Source organism: Agelaius tricolor, unplaced genomic scaffold (assembly GCF_023055355.1).
Source record: "Agelaius tricolor isolate 1412-34295 unplaced genomic scaffold, bAgeTri1.0.p SCAF_3, whole genome shotgun sequence".
NCBI lineage: Eukaryota > Metazoa > Chordata > Aves > Passeriformes > Icteridae > Agelaius > Agelaius tricolor.
Genome location: NW_027269263.1, coordinates 45,385,236 through 45,403,152, shown reverse-complemented (window position 1 = coordinate 45,403,152; position 17,917 = coordinate 45,385,236). Strand labels below are relative to the sequence as shown.

General features: G+C 40.8%; 1 protein-coding gene and 1 long non-coding RNA gene across 2 annotated transcripts in view; one reads left to right on the top strand and one right to left on the bottom strand.

Annotated features, from left to right (window-relative positions):
* Positions 1 to 6,250: 6,250 nt before the first annotated feature.
* Positions 6,251 to 16,092, bottom strand: CAV2 (caveolin 2). The gene is made up of 3 exons (XM_071423691.1): positions 15,635 to 16,092; positions 15,309 to 15,496; positions 6,251 to 8,409 (listed from the first exon to the last, which is right to left on the bottom strand). Exons 1-3 carry the CDS (start codon positions 15,785 to 15,787, stop codon positions 8,259 to 8,261), a joined length of 492 nt encoding a protein of 163 aa, XP_071279792.1. The 5' UTR covers positions 15,788 to 16,092; the 3' UTR covers positions 6,251 to 8,258.
* Positions 16,093 to 16,841: 749 nt separating this feature from the next.
* The window catches only part of LOC139588715 (uncharacterized), a 39,643-nt gene continuing 38,567 nt past the window's right edge, over positions 16,842 to 17,917 (top strand). Inside the window, exon 1 of the long non-coding RNA XR_011678783.1 lies at positions 16,842 to 17,286. This is a non-coding gene — a long non-coding RNA (uncharacterized lncRNA). The remainder of the gene's footprint in view (positions 17,287 to 17,917) is intronic.

Here is a 17,917-nt window from a genome sequence, read left to right as displayed (position 1 = left end):
GGCGGCCGGGGGTGGGAGGGGAAAATAGCCCTGCCCCGGCAACCTGGGAGCTGGCGGGCCCCGTCCCGGATGCTTGTGCCACGCCGGGCGGAGAAAGGGGCTCGACAGGGCGAGGTGCAGGGTCCCGTCCGCGTCGTCCGCCCTGTCCCGGCTGCCCACGACCCCCGGGTCAGTGGGTCCGTGCCGCTGGGTGCCGGGGCGACAGTGGCTGCGTGCGGCGGAGCCACCTGGGCAAGATGCGGGGGGAGCAAGGAAGCAGTGAGGAGATGGAAAACTTTAGTTGTGTTCAGCCTCCAGAGCGAGCGAGGCGTTTGCTGGTCTCCCCCCTCCCGGCATTGACAATAGTTTACACAGAAGCATCGCTGCTCCAGGAACAATTGTGGAAACTTGGATATCCTTGGGATGAAGAAAAAGAGATTTTTCTCAACTGGTTCATTTCAAAACTATGCAAATATTTAACAGTTCTGCACTTTAACACTGCTCTATTTTTCCTGAGAGGAGATTGATCCATGCATGTCTGCCATGCATATTAACCACTGGGATTAACTTTTAAAGGGGAATGGTGCGACACCGTCTTGCCATGCTCTGTTCTCAAGGCTTTTTTGTAAGCTCAGGGGCATATGTAGGTGTAAACGGTATAAATATAAAAATTCATCACTGTATTCAAGATGGCTTAGGGTTGCAGCATCACTATACATTTAAAAAATGTATATTTCACTTTTTTGTGTGCATGTGTTTGCAGCCATTAGTTTTGTGTTAGGAAATCAGACTATGGTGAAAGATTTATAACATTAACAGAAAAACTGTGACCTTAGTGTTATGCCATTTAGCACAGAATTGCAGCCCCAGAAGTAGAAAGTTCCTGACTACAGTATATAGCAGAGAAATGACCTCAGAGAAGCCCCTGGCTAAGATGGATGTAGGCACCACAGATGTAAATAACTGTACCTGTTGAAAATGCAGTCCACATGGATGTGTGTTGCTGATACAGTGGTTAGCAGTCAACTTTTTTACTTTATACTCGTAAACTTTAGAACAAATGCCTTGGATGGAAGATTTCCAACTTTCCAAGTTAGTTGTAATTTATGAAAGTAACATTTTTATTGATGCAATAATTCACTTACGCCATCATTAGAATATTTTTGCCTGTCCAAGCTTTTGAGTGTGAATATGGAGCCAAATGAGTGTATCAAAGGACATAGACTGCAATTTTTCTGTCCATCTGAAAAAATCTCCAAGACAGTTCTTTGTATTCACATCTAGGAAAATTTTTGAATTAGTCACTATCCTCCACATGAATCAGAACATGTTGATCCATCATTCAATATGACTCTCTATCTCAAGAATGACTTAAAAAAGAGAGATACTTGTCCATTTGATATGCTGACTTGATCCTGGAATAGTTTTTCAGAACCACAGTCCCCTTTAAAAAATATTTCTGAATCACACAACACTACTGCAGCTAGAATAATATCATAAACTAGTGGAATTTAAAAGTTTTATGAGATGAATTCCAGAATAGGCTGCACGCAAAACGGAATGAACATTAGCAGTGCTTTCTTGAGCTGGAATACCAAGAAAACAGCCTAGTCAGAAAAAGGCATGGGTACTACCAAGCAGCAAGAGTGAGCAAGTTACATCTGCAGAGATGGAGAGGGATGGAGCCATGGCCTCTAGCAGTGCTGTATGAGAAATGCACACAAACTCAACAGCCAGAGATCTGGCATGGATGCACCCAGGAGTTCTGCAAGGATCTCCTGTTACACTCAGAGGAAGAGTAATAGCTCAATGGGAAAGGGCCAGGTAAAAGCCTGCAGAAATCTTCTGAAAGTGCAAAGGCTCCATTCCCCTTCTCAGTTACTATGAATGGATTATCCAGGGGTGGCCAGAAATTACCAGAAATTGTAGACACTCAAGCTGGCCTTGGAAATGCCACCCAGTCTTCTCATGGAGCTTAGCTGTGTCTTTTGTAGTGCAGGTCAGTTGCTAGGTAGGACTACATGCCACCTTGGTTGGTTGCCTCACTGCCTTTCTTCCTCACACCAGCCTTAGGCATTTCATACCTAATTTTAAAAAGTTTTTATTGCTCCAAAATCTTGCCTTAACTGAAATTTCAAACCTCAGCATTACCTTAGTTGAAAACTTGCTGTAAACCTGGAGCAAATAATGTTCAATTTATGATTTTGTTAAGGGTAGGATTCCCAGAAACAGTGGGGGGGGGGGGGGGGGGGGGAAGAATGGACAAAATATCCCTCAAAAACTGTCAGAAAATGAGTCATGAAACTGAACTGAATGTGGATGACTACTCACTGAGTGTCTTTTTCTGGTATCAAACACTCCTCCTTCCTCCACTCCTCACCCCCCTTTTCATTTTAAGCTTGTGTAGTTATTCCAGTTATGGTATTAGCAATACTCCTGATATATTCCAGTGTCAGCAAGATCAAAATCAGCCCTGGGAAACTGTTTTCTTTATGTGTCGTGTCAACACCAACAAGGCAGGTAACAGAGGCTGTCCATGAGCAGCCTGCCTTATGCAGAGCACTTAAAAACCTGAGGCTTAGGACTGAAAGATCATTGCTTTTTTGTGTGTCTACTGTTCAATTGCTTTACCACATCATTTTATATGGAGTTTTGTATGCTTTGCTGGACGAAAGCCTTAGCTGCCAAAACTGTTGGTATTGAATTTTTAGCAGTCATGCTACTGTTCTCACCCTGTTGTATGATAACAAGCATTAGGATAGGGTAAACATGCAGGCCAAGGTTTTCCTCATTCCATTATTTAAAGACTTGTAGTCCTGGCAGGGTTCATGGTGGTCATCCTGTCCCCACTCTCTGGGGGGTTTCTGTATTTTAAAATGTAAGTCACTGGAGCAGAATTTTTCCATAGAGATAGGTTCTCCTCGCCCCAGCATACAAGGCTGCAGGTTCACATACACATTTGGTATTTGGCCTGTTTGTGCCTTGAATCCAAGGATTAGTTATACCAGGAGAAATAGTATACAGACATTCCTTCCTTCTCACAACTTCTAGACAGGAGTGATTTCATTTTATGTGAAAGTGATGTTGCCATAAAACATTTCACAATAGCCTAAGGGCTAGAAAACTCAAACCAACACCTCAGAAACCTGAAATCAATTTTTGCCAGAGGTGTGCCACTGCATTTTGACTCCTGGGAAAGTGTATTTTGGGAAGTACCTTAGTCTGCTGATATGCAGTTAAGTATCTTTTGAGAAGTCTAAGGCCCCCCTTCTTTTGGGGTTCTGACTGGGCCTAGATATGAGTAAGATGCCAAGTTGCTCAAATAAGGGCAGTTCTGGGCATGACAAAGGTAAAACTGTAGGTATTGTGAGGGATTATGGGAAAGGGAGGCGCCTTCTGAGTTCAGACATGTTCCTGGTGGGTGGCAGCTGGGCAGGGATTACAGTTTTGGATCAAAATGCATTACTTTTCCTCATCTCAGTCCTGTAGTAGGTGTGTATATCTTTTATTAGAGCTAGCTCCTGTAGGTCTTTATCAAGATAGGTTGTAACTGCCTTGACTGGAGAGGCAAACAGATTGAAAGCTTTAATTCTGCAAGACCTGGTGCAAACCAAATCCCTCTTTTGGTATCCTTTGCAGTATCAGATACCTTGAAAACTGAGCTGGACCATGAACAGTGGTCTATGTCAATGCTGTTCTGTACCATTCTTCCAGTTCTACTGCATTATTAAATGTTCATGTGTTTTATAGAAAATACCAGACTATGAGAACTTGTCTCTTTAATGGGACTTAAATACCCACTCCTTAAGGCTTATGTAGGATGGGCTTTTTGTCACTTCTCTTTTGTCAGTTCTCTTTTGTCACTTCTACTTCTCTACAATGCTCCTCTACCTAAGCATTGCTTAGTAAACCCTTGCTGATAGTGTATCATTGTGATAACTCTAATAGTGTAAAATATAAAAGCAAAACCAGATACATGGGGTGAAAAGGCAGCTCTTATTGAGCTAAGACAGTTGAAAAAATAGAGAAACTTTCCTCAGGGTTTGAAATAAAAGTCAATCTCTATATTTTATTCCATCTGAGTGTCTTAAGTAGGGTCTGATTCAGTTCTATGTGAAGGAGTCCTTTCTCCCACTTGCAGTTGGAAGGGGAAGCTATACAACAGCCAAAACTGAACATCTAACACAGGTGACACTCACCCCTGGCATCAAGTTGTAAGAGAAGGGTGTAGAGAAGAACCTGCCTCACTACTTTTCTGAAACTCTAGTTGCTTCCATCAGCCTTCCCAATTTCTGCAGCAAATACAACTTTTTATGTAGCAGAGCAAAGAAGACAAGCCAAGCCCAGCCCAATATTTTACACTCATCAGTACAGACTCTTTTCTCTAGAGGATGATTCAAATGATTAGCTCCTCTGAATTGCCTCTCAGAAGATGTTTTCCTTTTTTACAATAAGCTTACGAAGATTAGTGTCACCAAGCTACAGTTAGCCTTTATTAATTAGCCTAATTTGTAAATCCCTGCATGAAGAAAGAACCTCCAATTTTAATGCCTAACTGCTGATTGAGTATCTCTGGAGGCCTTCAACTCTAAATTTCACGAGCATAGACAATAGACAACACTGGTGAAGTGTCTGGTGTTTGACCTTGTTCCATTTGCATTTTTATTTCTTTAAAAAAACCAAACAGATGTACTTTTCCATGTTTTTTTTTTTATAAAGAGGTAATAACAGCAATAGTTTTATCTCTGCAGGAGAATGCAGGGGAATGATCACACCCTGTAAAAATAAAGGACTTACCATTCTTTGGCTTCCACTTTATACAAGTGTGTGGTCTGAGGTCCCAGAGCTGCAGGGATGTTCTGAACTTTTTAGTGAGTGCTTAAGTGAACTTTTTGGATAGGTGGGAACAGACTTTTCATTTACTAATACATCAAAGATTCTGTTAAGAATTTCTTTCAATTTATATGGTGAACTACTACAGTGGTGAAAGATAAGATACAAATATAAAAGTTTCAGAATCAGATTAGGAGCATTTTAGGAAACAGCTCTTGTAAGTAGGTAGGTTAAACTTCTCTGTGAATTAAAATTAAGAAGTCCATAAACACAAATCCAGGGTGAGCTCTGTATGTTAGCTGTGATCTTCAGGAAAAACAAGATGCTGAAATATTTTGCAAGTCAGAACTGAGTTTCCAGCTCATGGTTGTAGACCTAAGGTCTGCAGTAACAAGAGACAGGCTGGAATCGTAACACGTCACACTTGTTATTTGTAATGGCTCCACCATGATGATGGAAAATCTACTCTTGTTATGAGCAGTAACATTTTCCCCATTCCATGGACACGAAGATGCATCAAAGCAATCTCAATCGGGCGTAAATTTTCTTGCATTTGTTGTAGACAATGAGACTCAATTTCTGGACTCCTTTGCCTAAATTCTCATTTGTAAGTTGCTTTTAAGGGATTAGCTGGAACGGTTTGTCCACATTTCAAACAAATTGGAGACAGACCTGCTCCTACATCGAAGAACACAGTTCAGAGCCAGCTCCTATTCAGTCCACTGTCCAACAGTGCTGCGAGGTATTCACGGTATATGCTGTGCCAGACCTTCAGGATGTATGTCAGAACCATAAAACCCTGAGAATACTTGCCAGCCAGAGTTGCCTGGGGCAGATTCACACCTGAGTATTGAAGAGTCTGTAAATATTTCTACTTCCTTCCACTCCTTTTATGGACAAAGTAAGAGTATATGCCAAGCTTCTAATATTTTCCCAAGTCTGAGAGTGCACTTTTTATTTTCTTATAGTAAAGGTACACCTGTTACAGAGAAAGATATTGCTGTAAATATCTAAGAAACTAAGAGCTTTAATTACAAGCTTTCTTGAGTCTTGTAGCAGCTAGAGAAATGGAGAAAAGAACTAATCAATGACAAGTCTAAATCAAAATAAGAACAAACCAAACCACTCTACTTAATTGTGGTAGCTAGAGCCGGTTGACTTTAGTAAGCTATTTAAGAGTGAATATATCCAGGAATGCATACCATAAAATTATACATCTTTCTCTGGGGAATGGTCTCATTCTCAAAACTTGAATTGCAGACTTGGGTTCCTTTAAAGCTTAGGCTTTTATAAGACTCCTTTTAGACACAAGAACTAGTACTGATTGATTTATTTTCTTTTTCTCTTTTAAATGAATTCATCAAGGGGATATTTTTCAGTGGAAAATATCTTTGTAAAAGTCCTTGGACGCTGTAAAAGAAAATAACTCTCAAAAGAGTTCAAGCCTAGCCTGGCCAATTTTTATTTTCAAAAGAGTTATTTCCATTTTTAACACAAGAAAGGTATTTTGAAGAACACATCTGAAAAACAAGCTAACTTCTTGCAGAATAAAAAAGAACAAGAGCAGTTTCCATGGGCACTAATCATTAAGATCCAGTTTTTTAAAACTATATGAATCCCTCTCTAAATGGCCCAAATGCTAAAAATACTTTTGCTATACAAAGATGTTCCTAATGCACAAAGAATATCCAGGTATCTTTAATAGGCCAACAGACAAGAAAAGGAAAATTCTGCAGCTCATCTGTAAAGAAAGCGTGCGCCTGTAAAAAGAATTAAGCATTATTTTGAATGTTGCCGAAATTCTGCAGAGACACATACTTCAGAGATAGCAATCATTCTGTATGGGCTTAACTGCACACAGAGATATGTCATTTTCTACTACAAATACACTAAATGCAGTTGATAATAGGGGATCTGTATCAATACTCATCCATTTCTTTACCTCTCAGATATTTGGAAGAACTGCATAGTATTCTATGCAATTTGGCATTTTAAGAGTTTGTTTAGAAGCTGAAAAATCTGAAAAGAAATGAAGTTGAAAATGGGAAACAGCTGACATTTTATTGTTTTATTAGATACCTCTTGTTTGATAAGAAATTTGATACATTTTAGAAAATAACATTCTAAATCATACAAACATTTTACAATTGCAATTTACCATCTGTATTTAAATAAAACAGCAGCATAAGCCCACCAGAAGGCAAATGTAATTTTAATGTACCTCTGCACATTTTCTGTTATTCTGGTTTAAAAAGTCATATTAGGTGCAGAAGAAAGAAAGGTCTTTTTCAGGGGTTAGGTTTTGAAATAGTAAAAAAGCAGCAGAGAGAGTCAAGTCAATAGGTTAGGAGAATTAGACAAGGATACCAAGTACACTCACTTGCCTTCTATAAGAGCTTGCTACCTAGTTAAAGTGCTAGCATAATGTCTATTGCTTTAAATATCACAATGTTCACACCAATAATATACAGAAATAGGCAGGGTAGCATTTATTACACCCAATTTTTAATAAAAACCATTTCTCATAAACAGATATTTCCAAGTCTTTTGCATAATTGTGTATAAAAACACTTATAATCTTTGCTTTTACACACAATCATATATAATTAATATATTAGAATTGCACAGCAACACTCAAAATCTATTTAATTTAGAAAAGGAAATTTTAGTTATCTAAAAGAATTTTTGCAGTGTCTCACTCTTGCTGCTTAATAAGTTGGTTAGAATTCAAATACTAGAGAAACTATGCTTCATAGAAACCTGATCAACTGTCATTTACAAAGGTACAAAATATACAGCAAAGTTAATCTCTCATTAAATAAAATATACAGATTAGCTAATGTTACAGATCATTAACTAACACCTTATTTTAAGGGATAAACTTCTAGGGAGCTTCTTCTCTCCCCCCCAATATAGGAGAATTACACAACAGTTCCTTTCCCTGTATGTTTATGCAATGAGTCACGTTCACTTTAACTGCTGATAACAGAGCACTGGGTTTATCATTCTGCATAGCAAGGCCAAAAATGATCCCTGGTGGAACTGCACTAAAGTCAGTGTGAAACCCTAGAGATCAGTTTTGTCTAAGGTATCACAGCCTATTCATTTATTTATTTAAAGCAATAACACCAATCATTATCACTGTGGTGGCTTTTAGTCCTCCATGAGAATTCTCCCATAATCTACCAATCAATCTACCATTAAAATAAAGTGTTGCCAATATACTCCACGATCACTCTGTTGTTAAAATAGTGAGCTATGAAAATTGCCTACTAATTCTTAAATGGATCTCCCTGATAATAAATGAGTTTTAATAAAAACAGCATGTTCCCACTTAAACCAGTCATTGTAATTTAAGTTTGGAATGAATGGTAAGTGCTTGTACGTTAGGTTAGCAAAGAAGTATAACACCAGCTACAACTACAGCAGTGTCACATCTCTGATGTTTACTCTTGGTCCAGGCGTATATTAACCATGGCAAAGCACCGGCCTAGGCTCTGAAAGAATGGTACAACAAAAACCTCTGTCAGGCTCTTCCATACAGTTTGCACTGAAGGCAGGACCATGAGACAGGTTTTCACAAAAGGCACCACAACCCTGCAAAAGAGAAAATGAACAATTTGAAGATTGGTGCTGCTACAGCACAGGGAAATCAGGACAGCGAAACACAGGCGTGACATCTTATGGAAGAGCAGTGGCTCCTCACCTTTTACAACTTCATAATATAAACATAAACATAAATATTCAAGCAAGTTGACTCTTGCAGTCATTCTCCATCAATTTTGTTTGTTCAAGGCCTCACACCTGCATAGGCATGTGGTCCTCTGGCCAGTATCATTTGTACGCAACATGGGAGTGTAGACACCATCTTTCTTTTTGTTGTGTCTCTGTTTATTAACTGGCAATTTGTTTACATGCCATTTAGAATGCTGAACTTTTGCTGTGTCTCCCTACTCCTGGCAGGGCTGGTGTACATGATCTGCCATAGCCCTGCTGCCACTCACCATGGCTGAAGAGCAGTCATCCCCTAAGGACTCACTTGTGCTGTGGTCATATCTGAATGTGGGTCTTTAGGGGTTGACAGAAACACTATGTTCCCCAGTTTGATTTACTGGAAACAGCCTTTACAATCTGTTGTTGCTCTGCTGCCTCTTCTGGTGTTTCTTTTACCTGTCTGTCTCACAGGCACACACAAGTGCACAGACACGCATGCACATCACACCATTGGTGTCTCATTCCTACCCATCCCTGTTCCAAGATGCTACAGTAGACCGGAAATGGGGAGGCAATATCCAGTTACATCAGATTGTTACAATACAGGTACATGCCACATCTCAGAAAAATGGGCTGATCCTGTGAAGTTCTTAATTTGTGAGTAAGAAATTAACATTAGAATATGGTTGTCAGGGGATAAGATCTTTCTATTCACTCAGGGTGCATACTAGAAAGTATTGTGCTTTCATCTCCTGAGCTTTGGTAAGCATCTGGGGATTGCTCTCCATGTGTGCCAATTCCAAAGCAATGTCATTACTGGTGTCTTGAGCCAAGCATGCTAACAGTGGAGGAGAGCCAGAAGTGCACATACGGGCAGCTCACGAGGGCCAGGGCATACATGACAACTGACCACAATATTTTAAGTTATTCTCCTTCCTTAATCATTTACTGGCCTAAACCTCTGGTCATTTCACTAAGCTGTTCTTACTTGGGTGCAGACAAACTAAATGTATACATAAATAATACTGAAGTTCTACTAGTGCAAGGTTTTAAAAAAATCTCTCTGCCATACTGAATGTGTTTACTTCCTAAATTAGGTAAAAGAAGTTATAGATTCTTTTGTCAATGATAAAAAACTCTGTCCTAATTTACTGTTGGATTCAAAATTTAATTCCCAGTCTTGCATTTGCATAATTCCACTGCAGAATATTCACTCTGACTGGAATGACAGAAAATACCTAATTTAATATTTCATCCTAAGTCTGAAAAAAAGTTGCTGTGTATTTACAATGCATACTCCTCATATTAACAAAGTAGAAAATACCTACCACGTTTAAAAAATTTTGAAGGTTAGAAATGTACAGAATCACAATTAATTACTTTCAGTGTTTATCTAACAGCTTTTGTCGTACAATGCAAGCCATATACTAATACATCAATGCTCTACTCAAAGCTAGCCCAGATGGATTTAAACAAGAATAGTTTTTCTAAAACCTTCTCTTTTGTCTCTGCTGAAACAGCCCATATAGGACTGTGAGCATTACTGGAAAGTTGTGCCTCTAGTTTTAAACTGAACCCTGTAAACTATGTGTTTATAACCACCTATAATATCACTGCATATAGAATATATCATTTATAGAATAAAAAACTAGGCCTTAAGCTGTTAGAATACAGCTGATAAACATCAATAATGCAAAGGGAAAAAAAAATTTGCTATTTTTCAAGCAATACAGGGAACGCACCCGAAATGGCTATTTTGTTTGTGCTGACTTCACCACTTTCCCATTTCAGATAGTTTATAAGGACAATGTAATTGTTTCTTTGATGCCACCTATAATTAATTTGACCCATTTTTTTAAAACCTAACTGAACTGGAGAGAAGCAGAAAAGACATTTCTTTTGGACTCTTTGTTGACAGGATCACACAAAGTACAAATGAAACAAGTATCACAGTATGCAGAAGATTCACAGAAAGATGTAGAAGGCTGGAAAAACAGTGATCATAGTACTTGAAATTGCTGTAGAGGTCATTCACACAGTACTGGAACTCAACCTATTTTGATAATCTTATGGAAAATAAACATTAAAATGTTTTGGTAATGTTTTATAATCTTTACACACTTATTAAATTTTTTAATTTCTGGTAAATGCATGCAAAACCCAATGTAGGCTGAACTCATAGGAGGATACATGAAACATAATAGCAACCAAAGCTAATTAATATAAATAACTTTCAATTTTAAAATAAAAGTCCATCTACTCATAGAACAATTACTCAAACCTCCTTCCTCAGAGAAGAAAATCCTTTACACCAAGGAGAGTCATAAAAGGTATTTTCTAAGTTTTAAATTACATGTGTATTTACATGTGTACCAGCCTGCATCCTGTGCTGCACAGGATATCATCTGACAGTGCAATACTTCCAGATTATCAGAGGCTGCAATGTGCGTTCCATGGAGTGACCAGTCACACTTAAAAATTAATCATCAAATGCCATGAGAAGCCATGTATTCATTTTTGTGACCTGACAAATATAACAAACCCATCCTTTGCTGTGGATTTAGCCCGGTCTGCACTTTTGTACACAGACATGGTAGGTAGCTGCTTGAGTAATGTCTAACAGTAAAATTAAAGTAGCTTGAGTAATGTCTAACAGTAAAATTAAAGTAGCATATCCCAAGGATATCAACACTGGTGCCATATTGGTACTACTAGTGTTACCATGTAGTACCACATTGGGAAGAAAATGAAAGGTCTGTTGAATTTGTCATCTAAGCTGAAAACAGCTACCTATATGACCTCTCACTGTATCTTGCTATGAATATGTATTATAAAATACCCCTCCTTTGACCAAATGGGATGAATTGTGTCTTTTGGGAACTGTTGAACTGAAAAGCGCCAGTTGCCCCATTTTTTCCCTCCTATCCTATTTTCTCTTTATGCTGTTCAAGGCACGGCATCTACAAAATTATACCCCTCAACGTTTCTCACGTTTGCTCATGTTACTTTTTCTTCTTGCTAAGCCCTGAACGAACACTGTCAAGAAGCAAACACCTCTTGGAAATGGCAGAGCACAGTTTAATTCCCACTGATAATGAGAGTCAACTTTTTACAGACATAGGCAACAATGTTGGAGCAGTCATGCACCATTAATTGAGATTCTGGCTTCAAAGTGAAGAATCATGCCTTCTCCTGTAATGTTTTTCAAAATAGAATCTCAGAAATGTCTTAATACTATTTTTCAAATGCTCTATGTTTCTGTGCTTAAATTATCTAACTCCACGTACTATATCATGATTGTGAATGAAAAGTCTTGTATAGCTCTACAATACCAGCAAGCATTGTGAAAAAGCTAAAAATTACCTAGCAGTTCTACAGCTTGTTGCATGCCATTAACCATTGGGACAAGTGAGGCAATGGATAACCACCAAAGTCTTTCACATCTCATACACAGTATTTGAAGTGCATTAAAATCAAGTATTATGTATTCCAGGACCTGCATAGACTGGAAATGACAAAACTACTACAAAAGAAGCAAGGCAACATCCACATACTTTTTTTTCTAAACCAATATGTACTGGACATCAAAGAAGAGGCATCAAGACAGCACCACCAGATTACAAGGTAGGCCTTCCTAGCTGTAGTGTAATTTATTTAGATTTCAAGCAGTCAGTAGGGACACAGTTTTAGGGTTGAGTGTGATAGCAGCAGTTTTGTAAATGAAGTTGTGGAATAAAAAAAGGTAAGAAATAATGCATGTCCATATCTGCTTTTCATGTAAGTCCATGGCTCTGTCTTAGCACTGTGAATGGAAACTCAAGCAGAGAAGTGCTGTGAATACCTACTGCTTTAGCCTATGATTTATAGAGCTGAGTGAGCCCATCTCAGATCCAAGACTCATATTATGGATCACAATAATCCACAAATTATGGATTCTTAGTGTAAATATGCAATGTACCAGAAGGCTATTCTGATAAAACTACAAAACACCATACATGCAATTTAAGTGTTAATTTCCAAGAGGTTGCAAACATGTGGCTTGGAACAAGAATCAGTCACTGATCTACAAGAAATACAACAATTTTGCATGAGCTGTGTGTAAAACCAGAAGTGTTCTGTTCATGTTCAAAAATCAACAACCTTAAGAGCTACAATCTGAGGACATATTTAAAAGCTTGCTAATTTCACAGAAAGATATCACAACTCAGTGTGGCCTGTGTACTCTGGTGAGAATGACAGTCATCAGTACAGAAAAAAGGTGAAGTTGACTTCCTTGAACTGGCTTGAATGTGGATCACCAGCCTGCTAGCTGGCCCAGGTTCAGCCCATCAGTATCTTTTACCAGGTAGTATGAAACCAGATTTTGGCTCAAGCAGCTGGTTGGGGCACACAATATGCTCCATCTTTACGGTTAAAAATGAAAATGAGGTGTATTACTATATATTTCTTACTTAGCTTTCTTTTTACAGGTGAAAGACAACATTTACTCTCAGGTGTGATGGGGTGTGATTGTGCAATTCACAAGATGCTCTTGGGCATGAGAAATGCTGAGTTAGACTTATGTGGATTTTTAACATGCTGATAAAACTGCAACAACATGTGTGACATCAACAGACCTTTCTGCTTGAGCACCTCCAGAAGTTGTTGAAACATTTTTGAATTTAGCCCCAGAAAAGACTCCCTTACAACATATCAACATCATCACCTCACTGGTTTGGATGATAAATGTGAAGCACAGAGACTCTTAGTGGCAGACTTCTGGGTGGGTTTGCCCCAGGGTCTTCCCATGACATTTAAACAGCTGAAGACAGAGTTATAATGGAATTGCCTTTCTTTCATGTACAAAACAAGGAGTTACTTTTTTTTCAGACCGAGTGGGCCTACCAGGGAACTACCTTGTACCCTGTATTTACAGCCTTTACACATGCACTGCTTTTGCACCACCCTCTCAAATGCAGCAACGTTGAACTCCTCACTCGCATGGCATCTGGAACATGAAGAGGTGCCAACTTTGAGATGCCAAATTAGTCTCAGTGTGTTCCACCTTTGTGTTGGAACAAACCCAGCTGAAGTCTGTGGGAATAAGAGGCAGTATTGCCTTTGGATGGTAACACTGGATGGAGTCCAAGGGGATGCAGATAGCACTACTGGGTTACGTGATTCTTTCACATCCATCCCAGGTGCAAGGAAGATCAAAATGAAAGATCATTTCTATTGTGACAATGAACCTGGGCAAGGAACTGATTTGTTGGGGAAGCAAGTGTGTTCATAGAAAATCGAGAGAAACTTTTCAAGTGAAGTGCTACATTCAGACAGTCCTATTTCACATGTACTGAGAACCCACAGTTCCTGAGACAGTCACTAGGGACTACGTGCATAAATAGTAACTGACCTCTGAGTCCTGGATCAGTGAAACCCTGTATCCAGTCTGTGAAATCCAGATACAAGATCCTTGTGAAGGACAAGAAAAATACTACAGTTTTAATAAATTTGGCACTGATGAATTTTTCCACAGATATTTCACTACTGGAAATCTATATATACTCACTATACCCTTTTGCAGTCACACTGCACACTATGGTGGAGTGACAGCTGACAAATCTAAAAATCTGGGCAACACTATGCCTATGAACTGTTTGTTTGTAACAATTTGGGAACAAGAGATACAGCAAGTGGGCCTCCCTGAAATGCACTGCAACTCCTTTGGATATTATGCAAACACTATGTTCCACAATTCAAGTTAATCAGTTTTCAAAGGGGCTTGACAATGTCACCAACACAAGCTTCCATTGTACTTTCAAAAACTGAAATCTGCACCCATGAGATTGCCACCATAAGTTCAGATAATCAGTGTATTCCTAGGGTTTTGAGTTCACTTCCAGTTTCTGTATTCTGTTTTCCTTGATAAAAGGAAAAGGATTCCAGTGTTACCCAAATCAAATTAGACTTTGCCCAAAACTCATGCATACGGAAAATCTTGGTTTGCAGAAATATGTCAATAATCTGCATTCATGTCTTCCTCTACAGCCTTTTGGATTTGTCAGTTCTTTCCTCAACCTCATTATACTCCCCACCTTTCCCCCTTCTCCACCATCATCTCCCTTTCTGGTCTCAAAGTACTCTTCCTAGTATTTTGTGATCATATTATGCTTAAAGTACACAGGTTTGCTGTGACTTGGATGGCCAGTGTATCTGCCTGTGAACTTGTGCCATGGCCAGAAGCAGCTTTCCTGAGCTCAGCAGGGTTTTTTGCTTAGGTGGAAGGGCTTTGGAGCACTGCATCTAGAGATGGTTATGCACCAGATGCAAGGCACTGGTGTTACATTCTATGTCAGTAACACAGAGCCAGCTTGGGCCTCAAAAGCTTTCTTCAGTCTGTGAGGAAAAAATGAAAGAGGCAACGGTACTAAAAAGTTAGTAATAACTTCAGGTGTTAGTAATACTTCTGCCTAGATAATTCATTTAAAATACACGTTTGAACAAATTCTGCACTTCACTTTAAAAAACAAATTCTGTCACCATTATCACTCCAGAAGCCAGCCAAGGTTGGAATGCACTGCTGTAGGTGCTGTCCAAGCAGACCGCTAGTAAAACCAAGGCAGGGAACTGAATCACAGAGAAAGCACTGTTTCCTTTTCTGTCCCTTTAGAAATAAAGCAGTTAATATTAACATATCTGGCTAGCTGTGTAAAGTCGGCGCCCGGTGGTTGGGCAATAATGAAAGCTAGAGGAGAGGAGTTCTGCGGAGCTGTCGGCAGAGCCCGGACATAGCTCGCCCTTACCAGATGTGGAGGCAGCTGAGCGTGGCGAAGACGATCCCCACAACCAGGGCCATCGGAATGGCGAGGACCAGAGTCAGGACCTTGTAGATCACGTACTTGCTGAGCTCAAACAGAGCGTGGCTGCAGATCCACACCTTGTCGAAGGAGTGGGTGAGCTCGGGCTCCGCGATCACATCCTCGAACCCCAGCTGGAACAAGAGGAGGCTCTACCGTCACGGGGAGCAGGGACGCGGGGACCCCGCGGGGGACCCCCCTCGCCGGGCACCCGAGCACCGGCCCCGGCCCCGGCCCCGCCCGCCCCCGGCCCGGCCCGGCCCGGCCCGCACCTGCAGGTGGGAGTTCAGCCCGTGGGGGTCGCGGTCCAGCTCGTCCTCCGCGCACTTCTCCGCGTCCGACAGCGCGGGGCCGCCGCTCCGCGGGAAGTTGTCGTCGTCGTCCATGAAGATGCGGGTGTCCACTTTCTCCGTCTCCAGCCCCATGGCGCTGCCGCCGCTGCGCGGCTCCGGCCCGGCCCTGCCCCGTCCGCCGCCGCTGCCCCGCCGGGCCGGGCCGGGGCGGAGCGGGGCTGCCCGGGACACGCCCCGCGGGCCGCGCCGGCGGCGGGAGCCCTACCGGGCCCTGGGGACCCGCGGGCCGGGCTCGGGGTGTGCCCCCGCCGGCAGCCCCTGCCCTCGGCTCGGCAGCCGCTCGGTGGGCGCTGAGCCGGCCCGGCCGCGCTGGGTGTCCCCCCGTCCGTGTGCGGTGCCCGGCTGTCACCGCGGGCTCCCGCCCGGCTGGCCTTTGTCAGTGCTTGTGGCATCGCAACCACAGGCAGTAGAAACAAAAAGCGGAGGGGATTGCGCTCTGGGCCGTGCTGGGCCGTGTCCGTGCCCCTCTGCAGCTGTAGGGGAAAAGGGACAGAAGGGGGAAGGAGGGGTGGGTCGCCACTGCCCGCCGGGGTTCCCGTGCCCGGCCCCACTGGCCCGTCACACTCCAGCGGGATTGACTTGACTTGTGCTGCTTAAACTGCCTAACTTTTGCTGCAATAAAATACTGCATCTGCCATTACAATACAAATACAGTATTTTCATGCCTTCTTTGGGTTTTAGCTTCAGTCCATACAAATTATTTCCTCTATTTTATTTGAGAACATGTTTTAAACCTAAGAGTGATCTGTATAAAGTCACAAAGCTATTATAATGACTGCTAAAAGTACCTGATAATATTGATACGCAGAGTGATCTCATGAGCTGCCAGGAGTTCTTTCTTGCTGCATTCAATAACCACAGTCACCTGTCAGTCTCAGAGAGAAGTGATATTACTTCTCGTCCAGACCTGTTAAATTACAGAGGAAGTTGCTAATTTTAACTTCCTTTAATTTTCGCTGCTACATTAAGTTATGGAGAACTTTAAGCTTTAAAAATCCCACAAGAAAGTGATATAAAAACAAGTATTCAAAATTTGGGTAGGATATCACCTGTTCCAATGCTCTGGTTCATATTGCATTGTTCTTGTTGGAAACTTCTGCAGAAAAGCTTTGCATCAATGTGTAATTCGTATTGATGAGCTTTTCCCTCCCATATTAGTGAGCTTAGTGATACTCACGTAAATGTTTTGGACTAGGTCTAAAAAGCCTGCAAACCCAAGTTTACAATAGGTTCAAAGGCAAGCAAAGAAACAGTAATAAAAGCTCAAGTCTGCATATGACTGAGGATGTTGGTTATTAAATCATGCTGTCTTCAATAACTTTGGTAGTTATTTTGGAAAATATTCATATATGACTTATCAAGTGAGGTGAGAGTAAAGTCAGAGCAGCATCAAGTTATAATCCCTGGCTAATGCCCAGAATAAGAGGAGGTATATACCATGTTGAATAAGGGGGATTTTTCCAGTGTCCATGTTCAGGGACACCAGGCTCAGCTTTCTGCTTTTTCTCCACTGCTGGAGAGAACACTTTGAAGTACAAAAGTAAGAGCAGAGAAAAAGGACCATTAACCAGGTACAAATCTTCTCCAATCTTACATGATATTCTCTAATAACCTTTGGACAGATTTTTTTTTTTTAATTTCTGTGTTGGTAAGCAGCCAAGGAATTCTATCATGTGACATGAAATACATATGTATGTGAGTGTTTCTATGCTTTGGCCCAGGTGTAGTTTTTTATGTGCTAAACTTCTGCTTGAAGGTAACATCAGCTGTTGAAGAAATATATCTACATTTTCTAACCATGACCCCTTTTGCTGCTATGTTTTTAACAAGTGAAATGGTGACATTGTTCATTATTATGAATTCTTTGTATTAGAAGAGTCTCAGAATGTATTGTGGTACAGACTACATAGCTATTGAACAAACAGTCTCCCCAAAAGCTTGTAATCAAAAGTACAGGTCCAGGGATGAACAATGGATGCAGACATATAGATGGGGTATCCAAAAAAGCAAGCAAGGCTGTGGTAGGCTCAATAGTTTTATTACTGTTTTCATACACATTGTTGGAAAAGCACTTTTACAAACTGGTTTGGAGAAGGATTGTCTTGCATGTTCACTGCAATTCCTCTGAGGTGTGAAGTGCAGCATAAGGAGAAACATCTCAGTTCACAAACAGATTTTTGGAGAGTGAAGATCTTGGCAAAA